Source organism: Drosophila simulans, chromosome 3L, assembly GCF_016746395.2.
Source record: "Drosophila simulans strain w501 chromosome 3L, Prin_Dsim_3.1, whole genome shotgun sequence".
In the NCBI taxonomy this organism is placed as follows: domain Eukaryota; kingdom Metazoa; phylum Arthropoda; class Insecta; order Diptera; family Drosophilidae; genus Drosophila; species Drosophila simulans.
In genome coordinates, this window is record NC_052522.2 from 13564473 (window position 1) to 13581170 (window position 16698).

At 39.4% G+C, this 16698-nt stretch overlaps 1 protein-coding gene across 1 annotated transcript in view; it reads right to left on the reverse strand.

The window, feature by feature from the left end:
• LOC6737975 (CUGBP Elav-like family member 4) overlaps positions 1–16698 on the reverse strand; it is a 263089-nt gene that overhangs the window by 244911 nt on the left and 1480 nt on the right. The window contains exons 2-3 of the mRNA XM_016169627.3: positions 6367–6558; positions 2875–2984 (exon numbers count right to left, since the gene is read on the reverse strand). Coding sequence (XP_016031748.1) covers positions 2875–2984; positions 6367–6397 — 141 coding nt within the window. The 5' untranslated portion in view covers positions 6398–6558. The remainder of the gene's footprint in view (positions 1–2874; positions 2985–6366; positions 6559–16698) is intronic.

Below are 16698 nucleotides of genomic sequence, written 5' to 3' on the forward strand. Positions count from 1 at the left end.
TTAGCTCAGTTAGTTGCGGTTCGGTTCGGCTCGGCTCGATTCATTTTGGCAGAGGCCTGCCAAGGTACCATACTAGGTATGGCGGTGTGCTATGGTCAGCTCTCGTCTGGAATAACAACACAAATTTTTGCTTTTTTCTATGCCGAAACAAAGTTTGGGTGAATAATGAAAAGAGGAGTGGCACCCAAAAAGGTGTGCTATAAAATCAAAAGGATTTTTCATCAGGACGGATATACCCTTTCCTTAAAGTCAAGCCGATATTGCCAATATGCATGGTTAGCAAAAAAAAAGACTTACTTCAATAAGCAAATTTTTGTTCGGTGTAATGCCAAAAGAACGGTCTTAAAACTTGCATACCCCATTTTAATCGCGAGTAAGGGTATTTACTATTCATTAGTTCTGGAAACCCACAACTAACCACAAAATCCATTCATTCATGAATTGTGCTACATCAGGGGCGAGCGTGATTAATTGCAGGTTGTGGTTAAATCCTTTTTAGTCCTGATTTCGGAATTTTTCTGCTTAACTCGGCTAGTTTTTTGCCTTACTCTATTCTCTTTTTTTCTACTATCTTTTGGGGTAGGTGTACCGACAGAAGGAAAAAATACATCAGCCTTTCTAGCTGGTTCTATTAAACAACCATGTACGGAGAGGTTCAATTAATTATAGGCTTTCCAGCTACACTGATAAATGGAAATTTAAATCAGTTGACTAACTTATTGCAAAATTACACGTATTTCCTTCCTTTCATCATTTACCAGCAATATTTATTCTCATATTCTTATGTGTCTAATAAAGCTGAGTTAAGCTTTAGGCATTTTTTTAGTCGATCAACCCTTAGTTTAACCCGTGCCGGGAGTCTTGACCCTTTCAGCCTAACTTCTTTTTCTTTAACTTCCGTTTCAAAGGCATTTGAATTATCAGCGACAGCCATTCCCTGGCATATGTGCAAAGTTTCTGCCCACTTTCCGTATTTGGTTCTTGCTCTATCTACTTGGCAGTAGATATTTTTCATTTTCGAAAAAAGAAAATTATGACTTTTCCCACCCAATGGCTGGCTCCGCCCACTCTTGCGTCGTTTTGGGAAATTTGAATACGACAAAGCAGCGCATAAGATTCAGATAAAGCTAAACTGCCAGTTGCCATGAAAAGTTGAGCGGTGTTTTCAGGCTTTTTTCATGACCGCCGCCTTGTACGGCCACAGCTTGACTTTTTATTTTTATGCTAAACTGTTTCCTCTTTGCAAAAGGCCGTATTTCGTTTGCGCAAAAAACTGGCTGCCAAACTGAGGCACAAAGAGGAAACCGGAAGTTATATCGTCCTCCGGATGATTACTGCACTTTCTGTGTGCAAGTTGCCCTTGCTGAAGTGCGCTTCAGAGCTCGACTTGAAGGATCCTTCACTTATCAAAGCACTCGATACGTTAATTAAAAGATCAGAAGGGGATTTGCTCAAGGAATGAACCGCTCTAAACCGACTCGACTGGGCTCGCCTTGACTCGATTTAATGAAACAACTCTTGATTATGCAACAGGAAGAGTTGCTGCCTCCTTCCGTCTCCAGCTGGCAAAACAATGCGGCAGAGGCAGAGAACAAAGGTGGAATTCCTTCGACTCGCCCTCAAGTTTTAATAAGTGGCACACATGCAGCAACAGTCGACTTCTTCTTGCCACACACAGTAGCACATTGGCAAATGCACAAGAATGGAAAAAGACAAGACTGAAAGTTCTGAAAGAAGCCAGAGAAGAAAGATAAACTCCTCCCCAAGAGCCCAGAGAGACCGAGGAGACCGAAGAGACCGGCGAGCCCGGTCGGGCCTAGACTAAGAAAATGTAATAAATTTCCACACAAAAACAGCCACAAATTTCCCTCTCAGTGTTTGTCAGAGTAAACAAAGAAAATATGAAAACAAAGGCTGAAGGAGCAGATAGGATGGGATTGAATGGACCAGCCTATCTATTCTTCTATCTCAAAAATCGGGGGACCGAGGATGTCCTCCAGTTTGCACAACTGTGCTGCAGTTCACAACATTTTGCATATTCAATAAACTGTTCTTGCCGACTTGTGTTTAGTTTGATTTCCTTTTGAAGACTCTTTTTGTCCTTCTAAGCAAAATTAAATTTCAGTTATGAGTTTTTCGACCGGGAACAAACAGAGCCGGAGACACAATCAAGATTTGTTGTTTTTTTTATTTGCAATAATTGAAATATTGTGAGGTCAGGAAAAGTTCCCTCCAATTTGAAGACAAACAAAGATTAGTTTTGTTATTTTTTTCTTCAATTCAAATAAATTTACAAATTTTAATTACTTTTCCAGCCACATAAACAGAATTCCCAGCAGGTGGGGGGATAATCAACAACCTGAAACATGTGTTCCCTAACTGCATTTACATGGTTACACATGTTCGGCATTTTAAACTAAAACTCAATTAGGGTAAACATTAACAAACATAAATCAAAAACAAAGCAGAATATATCTATATTTTTGACACTGGAAATTGCAATCAATTTTCAAACATTATGGCTGCAATTTTCGAGCGTCCTTTTGGCTGTCTGTCATAAAATGGCCCAGACCAACGCATTTAAGGTTGGTAAGAGTTTTTTGCAGAAATAATTTGGAGCGGTAGGAAAATCAACAAACAACGAAATCGAAAGCAATCAATTTGCACAATTTTAAATTTGGCATGCAGGATCGAATTTTTTAAATCAAGGCCTTAGTCCATAGTTTCCCCCATAAATATTTTATATGTATAAAAGTAGCGACAAATACCACAACAAATTATAAAAACAACACTCAAACACCGGTGCATTTACAAGAAAATTATATGTCTAGCTACTTAATTGATGAAATCGAGGACATTGTCCTGGCCACTTACCCCTGCTATGGACTGCTTGTCATTGTGGAGCGTTGCCTGTGCTCCTGTCGTGGGCGACGTGGCGGGCGTGGCGGAGCTCTCCGGACTGAAATAAGTCAGAAAAGCGCAACCTGCAATGACAATCATTAAATTATTAATCGGCGGTGGTAAGTGTAAGGCGAGGAATGTCCGAAGTTTAGTCGCGGCGCAAAGGGTATGGTTTTTAAGCTATCTCTTACATTATTTCAAACAACTATTTGCTTTCGCAAATACCATGTTCGTTTTATGACACAATTAAAGCCTCTGCCCTGTGGAATGTCCTGGCGAAAGGATTGGGAAGGACTGCTAACCGCCACACACACACACACACATGTCGGTTTGCGTGCGCAAAGCGTCAACGTGTTTAGCACAGTTTTGTGGCCATTTTCATAAATCCGTGTAATTTTCCCCACCGCTTTTCGCCTTCCCATTGTTTGGTTGTGGTGGCCCGCTAGGTGTTGCTTGGAGAATGGCAGGGGGATCCTGTCTCTGCTCCTCATTAACTGCTCAACTGCCGCCCCGTTTTCCACCGGCGCGGCGACAGGCTCGTGTCAGCCTAAACCGATTTAGCAACACATATTCCGCCAGCACGAAGCCAGCCCCTGACATGTGGTCATACCCAGAGCACCCTGCTTCCCCCATTGACTGTCTGTTCCTGCTCCAGGTACACTCCAAAAAAATTGCCTAGACATGGTGGTTTTCCTTGGGTTCTAAGAAATGTATACCATTGCAGTAGGCATCGAGACAGAAACTTAATGGTGCTAGGTAAATTTGTGAAAAACTCATATGAAATTTTATAAATTGATCTATGCCATGCTTATAGAAAGAGCAACAAATTTTTCTCCAGCAGTGGTGAATTTTTTCGTCGAAAGCGTTAGTTTTTAAAAGTGTCCCATACATAATAGTTAGAAATGATACAAAATGCATAACACATCGTTCTTTTTCTAGAATTTCACATTGTTTTTTAAGGTTCACCTTTTATATCCGTGTAACCTGTGCAACAGCAACAATTATATTTAGCCTTTAGCCCAAAACGCGGGCACGTTTAGGCTCGGAGTAGTCCTTTAGCCCTGTCCACCAGTCCTTACCCGTGGCCTTTTGTCTGGGCAACTCAAAAGGCCACAGCATGCAACACGTCAAAAGTTGAACGACAAGCGACCAGCTACAACAACCGAAGGGACAAGTGCAAGAGCAACAACCGAACAACCTGCCAACTGTCGACGTCAGCGCCGTCTAACAACATAAAAATTGTCGGCACATTGTTGAAATGCCAGGAAATTATGTGCAGTCCCCCCAAAGGACGAAATGGGGCAATGGGGGAGCTGAAAGTGCTGTGGGGGATAACAGCTGCCAGTAATTAAAATGAGCAATTCACATAGTGTGGCGGCAAAAACGGTGACCAGACCCAGTGCCTAATGAGTTTATTAATTAAAAATCACTCTCATATATACATGCACGTACAGTTGTGTGCATCGATATAGGAAAGGGACAAAAAAATTTTCAAGTACCATACAAAATAAACTATAAAAATATAGAGTTTTAAATTTATCCGTGTTGAAAAGCTTTTTATTACTTTCTTAGCAATATTATTTATTGTTAGCTTTTAAGATAGCCATCTATAGTTATATTCAAATGTTTTCAGCACTGTATAAACCACTTCGAGCTTAGTCGAATAATTAAGTCAGCATATTACTGAGTTTGCATTCATTAAATGTCTTAAAACTAATTAATTTTAATTGAACCTTATTGCTGCCTATACTTACTCCCAAACAAATCTGAAACTCCTCCACTCGGACGTTGCCACACAACTCGCTAAATTTATTAACCCACATTAACCACTTCCATGGCAAAATGTTGATCATGGGGCGCTCGTAATGTGCCTCCAAAGCAATATTATAAGTTGCTGTAGGCTTTTAAAACTTTTCACTTTCAAGAGGAAAGTGCGGTTTGGTATCTCTTTTGCGGCAAATCAACTTTCAAGCTGAATGCTAATGAATCATTTTTGCCAACCCACTGACCGCAGTCGGTAAAGGTAGCGTAAGTTGGCCCATACCATTTATTAGTGGTTCTTGGCGAGGCCAAATTTATGTTTGTGGCATGTTTAATCAACGCAGACCGTTAAAACAAGGAAAAAATTGAATGTCTGGGTGAACAAACTAGAAATATTTTGTATATTTATTTCATAGGCATTTTGTGGAGTTTAACATGCTTACCTAATTATTAAAAACTAAATGCAAAGTTATCAAAAAACAGAACTTGAAATTTTCTATTAAAACTGAGCTTCTGGGCTTTTTCACGAATACTAAAAAAGTATGCTTTTTCGCATAGTTTGGCAGAAATAATGTTCTTAACAGTGTTAATTTAACACTTAAACTGCAAAATATCCATATAAATTAGTACAAATACTAAGAAGCAATTTCAGAACAAACTTTTTAACAAAACTTCAATTTTTACAGATTTTCACAGACTATTTTAGAGGACAGAAAGAGAGAATACTGAAAAGCAGTAATGGTAATATCTGGTATCTTTGAGCAATAAATTGTTTCCTTTGCTGGGTCGAAAAAGTTTCTATATTTTCGTGAGCAAAGTTTAGCAAGTGCTGTAATAGTCGTGTGTCTGTTGTTAGGCAAATTGCAGGCTTATTAGCCGCCACTGAATTATATACCACTTGTACGCCAAAAACGGAGCCAACGAGGGAGAGCTTTAATTTTCAAATATGTATGGCACAGGCGGCTAGGTAAATAATTGATGCCAGCTCTTGAAGAGGAAGCCCGTGGCTTGTGTTCTTTCTGATCCTTTTTATGGTATTAAGTTATTATGTGCTTAAACCTAAATATAATGCCGCAGGCTTCAGATGTTGAACGCCAGCCGTGGCTGTGCTTTTATTGTTTATTGAGAGCAGATCCGATGTAACAGGCCGTTTTAACTGTCTCACCACTCGGCTAACACAAAGGAGCAGTCCTGCTCGGTGCTTCGGTGAAACATCTTAAGTGCAGCCTCGAGTTGCTGTTATTCTTCGTTGCCTTCCATTTCCATCACACAGGAAATTGTTATACCTAATGGGTTTTTCCCAGTCTATGCCTGCCGGAGGTAAGTGGGCAACCTTTAAATGTTAAATGGAGCTCGCTTAATAATTGATTAGCTTGAGGCTCACAAGTAGTTAAGTCCCTTGCCACCCAATTCTTGGGCGCAGAGAGCGCATTGTAGCAATTACAGCTCTCTTGCCAAATTTGCAAATGCAAATTGATTTTGCGGATGGATTTTGGGGTATCTAACTAAATTGAATAATAGGGTTAACGTTATTAAGGTTATCCGAGGTAACCTCCTGATATTTTAATCTTCAAGGATATGTGTAATAACGATTAAGTGCTGCGCTACTTTAAAGGTATGGAAACATGGCCGATTTATAATGTAAAAATACGAATTCATTAAAGGAGATGCAAGTTTTAATGGCTTGTACTGGGTAATACTTACTGGCAATATGTTCGTTATGAAAGGCCAACATGATCAATAATTTTGTGCTTTGTTTTTTTTGTTTTCCGTTTCACAAATAAATATATTTTTATCTTGTAGTTTTAAGAGTTACTGATATTTTCCGCTTTCGTAATATCACACTTTCGTTACTGACTTTTACACAATTTTACTGAATTTAAAATGTGCCAAGACCTGGAATGAAATAAAGACGATTAGGGTTACTGTTTAAAAAGTTTGAAATTATTTTGGCAATTTATATAATTTACTTATTTAATTTCTATTTAACAAATTAGCCTATAATGCAGAGCTTTATATTATTAAAATATCGCTATTTTTATAAAAGTTATATTTTAACTTAGTGCTTCAATATAAAGTAATGTTAATTTTATAGTTGTAAAGTCAGGGTATCATTAGTTCTGTGTCATTGCAAAAATGGCTCTTATAAGCCCGCCAACAACAATTGTTTTCCATATATGTACAAATTTGAAGTTCGCCAACATAAGAGTAGGAGTTTTCACCCTTTGATTTTTAGTTAGACTCTCAGTAAGTTTGACTGCGCAACTGTGTGGCATTTCCGCTTCCGCAACGGAAGCTAATGGAAATGGAAGGGAGCAATTGCGAGGGTCCAAATGACTTGGAAATTCCAAGCTGGAATTGAAAAACAATGCACAAGCAATTTTTAAATAAATAAAGGGCAATTCGGAATGCTACCCATAAGAAACTAGCAACATTTGTGCCTCTGACTCACATATTCGTCTATATAAATAAATAAAGCTAAATATTCGAGTTTCTTTTAACTCGCAACATTAAAAAAAATACTCATAGATATCAAATTTATCATAGCATAATGAGCAGTACACTGAAATGTTTAAGTAACCGTTCCCATCCTTTTTGACCAAATTATCAGCTACCTCAAAAAGGTGTCGTTAGTATCGGCTTTCCCTTAAATGCGTCTGGTAAATCTTTAATGAGCGACCTAAACGCACTCCAAGTAAATATCGATTTTATTTTCTTGCTAATTTTCTGCTCGTTATTGCTATTCCTGCCCCTAACAACAGGACAGCACACACGTGGGCCAGTGTGGAGCTGCTCCTTTTTTGTCCTCAACCAAAAAACAATGAGCTTTCCAGCTAGCTTCTTTTGCCCACAGTTCCTCTCGCTCCTTCCTTCTGTTGGCCAGGCTGTGTTTGTGTTGTCTGCAACTTTTCTGACCATTCAACCAAAATAGTCCGGAACATTGTAGCAAAAACAAAGAGGGGAGTCGGGTAGCAAGGACTATAAGGACGTCTACTGGCGGAGGGTGAGGTTGATGATGACGATGACGATGACGACGTTCACGTCGACAGACTTCCTGACTTGCTGAGTTTCCTGCCTCAGCTTTCTGTTTTTATAAACCTTCAGTGTGAACTTTAAAAAGGTATATTGGACTAAGCTAAGTTAGATCAGCTTATCTAAACAGGGTATCTTTCGGTTCGGTTAGAACGAAGCAAATTGTAAATGCTTGTTTGCCTCATCGTACGAAACACAAACCTTGGTGTGTAGGATTTAGATTTGCATTTACCAGTTTGCACCTCCTTTTTCATGCCCCATTCACTTTACTCATGCAGAAGCCTAAGCAATTGGTTTATTAGTATATATGCTGGGATATAAGTCTAGTTGGTGGAACATTCGCTGCAGTAGACACTCGATTTAAAAAACCCTAGTGATGGCGATGATGTTGGTTATGATGATACCAAATGTGATTCCTCTTAGCTGCAGTTGAATATGTGTTTGATTTCCTCGCTGTTTAATTATGTTACGGGAAGTTTTCATTACTTTTAGTCTGGCTTTAGTCGTAACCCATTAGCATGGCGAGCAAATTCCATTGTTTTGGCTTTCCGTTTAGCCCGCATATATCTTCTCATTTCCCACCCGCTGAAATTCGGCAAACATAATGGAATTTTCATGTAAACAATTTGCATGCTTTTAGCTTTACCTCATTTACATGGTATTGGTTCGGTTAAGAGAGAGTAAAGTCGAAAAATACCAGCCGAGGCAAATTAACACATCAAGTTTTTGTATAAGCTAAGGTAATAATTGAGAGATCTGAGATAGAGCAATTTTAATAATTTGTTTGTTTGAGTATACCATTCTCTAATGTGCCTGCTGGTCACTTTTTGCTTGGCTTTCATTCCATTAATTTCACTAAACCCTCATCTTGCCTTTTTGTCCCTGTGTGAGACTGTTTGTCAGGCTTATGAGCTTAAGCGAGGACACTCTTTCACACGGAAAGCGAAGAGATATGGCTAAGTAGATGAGAATCTAAATACATACGTGCATGCACTCTGGAAAAAAATGCTCTAATTCAGTGCCCTGGGAACTACTTAAATGAGAAATAATCATACTGAATATTAAGTGCTTAAACCGTGGAGAAGTTAATTACGTGTAGCACGCTGGACGCATCTTCTTTAAAATTGTTGTTCACCTGAATTTTGGGAAAAAGTTTTAAAAGTCCAGTAAACGGATAAACAAAGCATACACGGGAAAAATATTGGTTAACATTTTGTTGGAGCATTTTTTATATAAAAAAACAGACTTCCTACTTTATATTGCTCACTTCTAATTAGTTTGTAACAACTGTGCCGTGCATATCTGCGTGTGTACATGTATGAGCATAATAAGTCAAATTAAATAAATTTAATTACATAACCAGCCCAATGCCAGGTTGAAGAGGACCCATCGAGCCGGATACTCAACTTTTGCTTGTGAGTGTGAGTGTTTGTGTGTGGCACAGGACCCACGCGAAAACACCCACACATCCTCGCACTCACCCACACAACTGTCCTGTAGATAGACCGAGTTGCATTCGTGCCGGAATGTTTGTGTGAATGCGCCTACTTAGCCTTTAGTTTCAAGTGCATGGCCTCTCCGGAACCCCCTTTTATGTGGGGTAGGATACATGCAACCCATCACCCACACAGCTACCGCATCGGGTGCAGGTGCTCAAGCGGAGCCACACACATACACACATTAATTCATTCTAAGTGAAGGTATGAGTGTGTGTGGCTGAGTCGGGGCTTGGGGCTCCTGTGTACAAGTTCGTTTAGTCCTGGTCGCCGTTCATGTGAGTGCTGCTCTGAATCAGCATCCCATGTACCCGCACCCATTGCTATCCTGCCACCAGGACCTCGTCCGCAATCGTCCACGAAACTCGACTGACTTTCTCCGTGGCTCTTCTGCCCGCCTTTCACCCGATTTTCCCTTTCTCTGTTTGACTTAACAAGTCGTCGTCGGGCGGCGAGTAATTATGAAAATTTTCAAAATGAGCTCTCGTCCTGCTCGAGCCCTCACAGTTCAGTTTTTGAAAGTTGAGTACGAGTAATTAAAAATTTCGTAGTGTCGCCGCTACTCAACTGAGTTCCCCGTTCTAGATTTGACTGCTGCCCCAACAGAATTGTCTGGCATATGCTTATTTAGCTGTTGTTTTCGGAAATACGAGGTTATATGAATTTAAATTAAATTCATTTCGCTTTCCCAGGTACCCTAGCTGCTAAAATATACAAACACTACACTGCTTAGCTGTGTAGGTGAATGTGTTTTTTTGTCGGCGAGCTTCCTCTTAATTAGAAAAGCGGAAAGGCATTTAACTCTAAAGCGCTTCTATATAAAACCTAAACATGACTGCAATTAGTTTTGGTGAAATGCCCAAGATGACGGGCACCACATAAGAGTACTTTTTAAAAAACGTTAATTGAGTTCATGTGGGATGAAAATTAAAACTTAATTAAGTACGGCTTAGAAAAACGGGGTTAGGCTACTAGAAGGGGAGACTGCAGAAAGTAGGAGTGTCCTGTATCACGAGAAGGACTATTGTCATTCCATTTAGATATTTAACAAGTTGGAATAGAATTCGAGTTGTTTAATGTTTCTACTCGAGCGGCAATGAACCTTAATTGCGTCTTTGTTTGGCCATTATCCTTGCCACCTAATTTCATTTCAAGAATATGATGATGCACATTAACAACTTGGCTAGCCACAAAGCAAACGAAATGGCATCTAATCTTGCCATTTATGTGAGTATGAAGTGTGAGATAATGGTTCGTTTGTGGGAGTAAATACTTTGTTTTGAGCTTAGATGTGGCAAAGATAGCAAAAGCTTTAATGACAACACATTCAAGGCATCTGTTGTAGTTTAAAAGGAGAAATACTTGCAATAATTCATCTGAGTGGATCGATTTCAGATTCTCATTGAAATATTTATTAATTTGATAAAGCTGTTTTTAAGATTTCAAATCACCTGAATCACCAGCAATGCGATGTATTCTTAAGCATTTATACACTCATAAGAGGGAAAAGGCGTAAAAACCTGCTTTGGCGTTTAATTATTATAGACTTGGTGAAGATAAGTTAAAATGGATCATACTTTTTTCAAAATTCACATCGCCGATGAAGAACATACAAATTCGATAAGGTAATATTCAAGAAAATATCTTCTAACCCAATCCTAGACAAGTGAATTAACTGTGTTAGGGCAGCAAAGTCACTCAGGTCTGTTCAAGACAGTCCCAAAAATAATTAATAATTAATCATGCTGTAATTTGCTTTCTTGGCAGGGCAGACATTATGGCCAAATGACCTTTTGGTCATTTACGCTTCAACCGAAAAGCAGACGAATCCCAGACAGTCAACGCCAAAGGGAAGATGATGATGGCGTACATGAATATTTAAACGACACCCACATACATACACGGTACCAGTTAGATGGAGATGTAACTAACTTGTGGTTTCCCCGTTTGGACAACACTGGACCAGAATTCCGAAGCTAAAATGTTGTTGATCTACTAGATACCAGAGCAAAAGGGAAGTCAAGTCCAATGGTTTGACATATTGCAGTAACGAAACAAAGGGTGAATATGTCACCAACAGACATGGTATTCCACAGTATAGAATTCTCTTTCAATATGATCTCGGCTCAAACACTACCCTCTGAAATATCAATATAAAGAATGTCATTGATATATTGCCTTCTTTCCCCTTCTTTTAGACACCTTAACCGCAAGAATCTTTGACCAGTGTGGAAATGGAAACGGAATGACTATAACTCATATGCAAAACCACAAAGAATTGCAAATGTAATTAACAATGTAATTTTGGCCTTAACATGTACCTTCGCCACCTCGTTTTCCTCAATCTGCACGTGTACATGGGGTATTTGAAAGACAATTTAAATGAGTACGGTTGTCGGTGAAACGGTGAAAAGGTAAAGAGGTGAAGAGGTGAAAAGGTGAAAAGGTGAAAAGGGTCTGGGCAAAGTCTGGGGCTGAATGTTAACAATAACAATGCCACAGCAACAATTGTAATGATGAAATAAAAGTCAAGTGAATACAATGGCTTCGAAAACAACAACAGCAAATGCAAAAGCGGCAAACCAAACATGAAACTCACTCACTCAGAGTGGAACTACAATATATGGATGGATGGACGGGTTGGTAGGGGGGTAATGGCGGAAAACGGGGAAACGGAAATACGACTACACCTATTATCAGAATGGTTGCCTCACCCTTAACATCTGACTTGTATTCGGCGTGAGGTGGTCGGTTGTTGTTCGTTACATGAAAGGGCAACTTTGTAACAACAGCACGGCCAAATACAACAAAACAAAGTACACAGTTTTATAATAAAAACCAGTAAGCAATCCAACAAACCGTGTTGATAGACGGTTAAGCTACCCCTTGCCCAACTTGTTAGCCTTATACGAGTAATATCAAAAATCACTCCCCAACTGTTAATCATCGCCCGAAATTGTAATGGCATGTGCAGCAGTCAGTCCATCCTGCCACGTCCACTTATACTCCCCATAAACATGTATGTAACAGCTTGTAACAGATTTCTGGGGGAGCAGAGATTTTTGTTTTTGCCACCGTTTTTCAACTCAACTCTTTTCCGTGTAACTCATACTACGCTGTGTCTCTGGCCTTCGAGCTTGCATGCGAGTTTAAAGTTGTTGGGTGCCCGGTTTAGGTTTACCTCCGACCCATCAGAAGCGCCCATCCTCCTCCTGCCCCAAAACACTCTTTTCGTGTTGCCGAACTGAACTGGGAACTCTGAACTGTGAACTGGGGGTTGGGTAGTAGGTAGTTGGTAGTGGGTAGTGAGTAGTTGGTAGTGGGTACTACGTAGTGGGCCCTGGGAGCCGAGAGCTGAGTTGAGAGACTAACGGCAAGCCAAGCGCCCCAGGTGCAAAGTGTAAATGAAGACTGATTGCAGTGCACATTCAGGGGGGTTTTGGGGTGGCTGGGAGAAAGGATAAAGAAGAGGTTGCGAGTACAAGAGTGGCATAAAAAACGCTGCTCTTTGCCCGACCCTCTTGTTTGCCGAAAAACGGGGGGTAATTGCGGTTAAGTGCTGGTTTATTGGCTTGGCAAAAGGACTTAAAAGATATTTGAATTTGGCAATGCGACAAAAATACAGCCTGAGCGATTCCAGCGCCCATGTATACAATTACTTGAGCCAGGTGGAGGGTAGGTCTGGTGCCCAAAACATACCGATTTTATTGAATCCTGGTCATATGGTATGGCTGCTGATAGATATAAAAAAATAACTTTTACAATTTATTATGTCAACATTTATTTCATCCCAACTCGATTGTTGGCTTTCTTTCGTTCACATTAATTTCTAAAAGCATTTGCCATTCAGCGGGATGCGGAGCTCCCATCAGCGGGTCACATTAAAAAATTAATTTTTTAATTGAAATACAAACCTCCTGGCAATCCGGAGAGCTCCCAAAAGGGGTGAATCCGTGGGTGGATCCAGGACACTCCACATATGCGTTCAGTTGGCGGGGGACAGACAGCTGCTGTCGCTCACTTAAGTTAATACGCAAACCAAATGTCACTCAACATTATCAACAGCAAACGTAATCAGTTAAAACTTTTTCCTGCCTCTCTCCCCGTCGCTGTTGTTGTTGTTGTTATGGGCCTAAACCATTCCACAGACCGACAGACTGAATGACAGACAGTGGTTATTGTTGTTGTTGCTGCTGTGCAAAAAGTTGGCAACATGTTTGTACTTTATTTCAATTTTGTATGTCCTCTACTTGACTCTGCTCTCCGACAGGCAAGCCAACGTTGTGAGTGCTCAAAACAAAGGGAAATAAAATCACGTTTTACAACGAATCCTAGATGTTCTGCCAAGGAACATGTGTATTATCAATGACGATCCATTTCCAATTAACTTATTGATTTTTGCAAACATAACAATCCTGCAACTGACTTGTTGTTTCTGATACAACTAAACATAGCCTTGTAGCTATATTTCTCCTAATCTATAAGGACTATGAACGAATTTCATCAAACAACTAACTACCCATCGGCTGTGCGCTATTGCCCTGAAAAAAGACTTTTTTTATTTGGTTTCACTTTTCGGTGAATGAAAACTGAACACCAAACTGTAGGCTGAATGTCTAAATTTTGCTTTGCTGTTGAGGGCCGCAACCTGATATAGTCCTCCTGGCTTCGCAACGAGCTTGTCGTAAGTGCTCGCGGGTTTTTGCATATTTTTGGGCAACTGCTCGCGCCGCGTCACTTTGCAAAACTGCTAACAAAGGGCAAAGGATGGGGCACGGAGGCAATGTGGAGCGGTTTCAGAAGCGAAGTGGCGTGTGTGGGCCACTTGACAGCCGTTTAAATGCATTAAAAAATTACCTACTCTAACATGAGCAATGGAAAAACGGGAGGTGGTGGCAAGAAAGAAAAAAAACACAGGCAAACAAGTCAGCCGCCCAATTTCACATGTGACAGAAGGGCGGAAGCGGGGGAAGCGTGAAGGGCTACGTGGATGTCACGCTCGACGGCAAAGTATGGAAAAATCAAATCCATTGCAACTGCCGTTCGATCTAAAGGGGTCAACATCAAGGAATGGATTTGTTCTGGGCAGGCGTGCACATTTGCCGAGACCTATTAAACAAGCTTCACTCAATCAGAAAGCAACTTCCTGAGTTTGAAGACCTCTATTGGAAACTCATTTCAAAAGTTATTCACATAGTCTACAGAATAATATAAGCTTTGTGACGTATATTATGGCTTAAATACAAATTCTGAGACGGTAAATATTATAGATAAGGCCTTTATCTTAACATGTATACAAAAGATTTGGCGCCCAAGGTTTTTTTCCATATGTTCTTTATGAGCAGAACTTCATTCTTTAGGACCAAAACATCTGGGAACTTCTACAATAAGACCCCTTAAAAAGAGTAAAAATATTTTTGCTTATATGTAAATGAAAGCATGCGAAATCATTATTTCTGAAGAGCTACAAATCCTTTTCTGATGAGTTCATCCTTTTTGTTAGGATATCAAAGAAAAACCACATATACCCGAGGAAACAACTCAGCGGAATACCCGGGCTGCAAATTACGGACCTGGGTGACTGACAGCGTCCGACTTTTTTTTGGTGGTCCCGTCCTGTTCCGGGTGCAAAAACGCATTACGCATTCACTTTGCTCAACACTTGTGTTCATTTCATGCAGCCTATGCCCATCCTCTCGCTTCGATCCCATTACCACTGCTCGCTTACCGCACTCTGGTCTGTGTACTTTTGTTCAAATATTCATTGCAAATTCCAATTTAATTTTCGCTTAAATTGGCAATACCAACAGCGAAATCTGCAGCTGATAGCGCCGCTGAAGTTTGTTTTCTTTAAAGGTATTTTCAGTTTTACCTGCACTTTGGTGTTTTTTTAGTGCCGCTTTACGCAGATTAACATATAAAGTAGTAACTGAGAAAAGATATCACTAAATAGAAATGAGTTGTACAATAGGTATTATGCATATTTTATTTCCACATCAGCTTTTTTTATAATTTTATCCCGGCAATTTATCAACTGCACCATTTAAGCTACGAGTTGTGAAGCGCTATAAATTAATTAGAGTTAGAGGAACAATTTTTGGCACACTGGCTTATAATTGAAACTTTCCTACAAGTGCGGCAATTGCTAAATTTAAAGACGCAAAAGAAGAACCATAGAAAGGAAAAAGTTGAAATAAAGGTTAGATAAAGAAAGCTTTAATGGCTTAAATAGTTTTCTCAATTATAAAGTTCATACTTTCTTATTAAACTTCGTACCCCCTTGCTTGTTGATACAATTATTCTTAAAGGTAATTTCGCCTAAGGCGACAGCGCATTAATATCAATTTTATATTAGTACATTTACGAGATTTGCTTTACCAGCTCAGTATGCAAAATATAATAGTCTCATGCTGCGACATTCTCTGCTCTATTGCCTTAAGATTTATGTCATTGAATTGGCCTTATTGGGCCAACTGGGTATGAACCAACTTGGCATTCTTTCCAGTTTCAATAAATGGGCACACGCTGCGTATGAGAAATATTTCAATTACATTTTAAAAGCGTACCAATAGATTTCATAATCTTTATTTAACTATTCATAAGCTACTATTTGAAATCTTCCATTGCATAAGTTGTCAACGGAGGACAACGATCGTTATAAACATGTTAATAACATTTTCTTTGAGCGCTTTAGTGTGTTAGGTTGAAAAGGTCAAATGCCAACGTAAGCTGAACGCCGGTTCCTTTCACACAGAAATCACAAAATTCCTACACTATGAAGACGGAAAGTCTGGGGAAATCGTTATTTTTTCTAACAGAGTTATGAACAATAGAAAATGATGTGGGAATTCCGAAGATGATTAAATAGGTTTTAGATTTGGTTTGTAAATTTGAGTATGAAATGCCAATAAATTAATGAATTAATACTGAAATGGCATCTCAGAATAAAACAGTATTTTCTAATTGTGTTAATCGGATCGGCGGTCTATTTTATTTTATTAATAAAATAATAGAGTTCAAATCGTGATAAAAAAAATGAAAAAAGGTGAAATCTTTACACAATATGGTTACCTCGCTTAAATTTTCCTATTGATGTTGCAAGCGATTGCAGTAATTTACTAGCTTACTTCTGGGTGAAATGGAGAAATTATGGCTTATATAAATCGCATTGATAAATCTCTGGCCAGCACGTAATATGGAAATTAAAACACAACTCAAACAAAGAGCAGTCTAGAAACGGCAAAAACCATCTCACCCACATGCACATTTACTTGCGCGCCAAATGTTTCCTCACATGCAAAATGGACATGCAGCATTGTTTTAATTTTTTAGTAACTTAACAAAACGAAAACGCGTTTGGTATGTCTAGGGGTCGCAAATTACTGTGTCTACTTTTTGTGTTCTAGCTATAAAAACGGCAATTAAAAATTACTATTCCCTTAGCGAACATTTTACATTAAACACTACTAGTAATATCAATTGGTCTTAAAAAGAACTTGAAAATAGT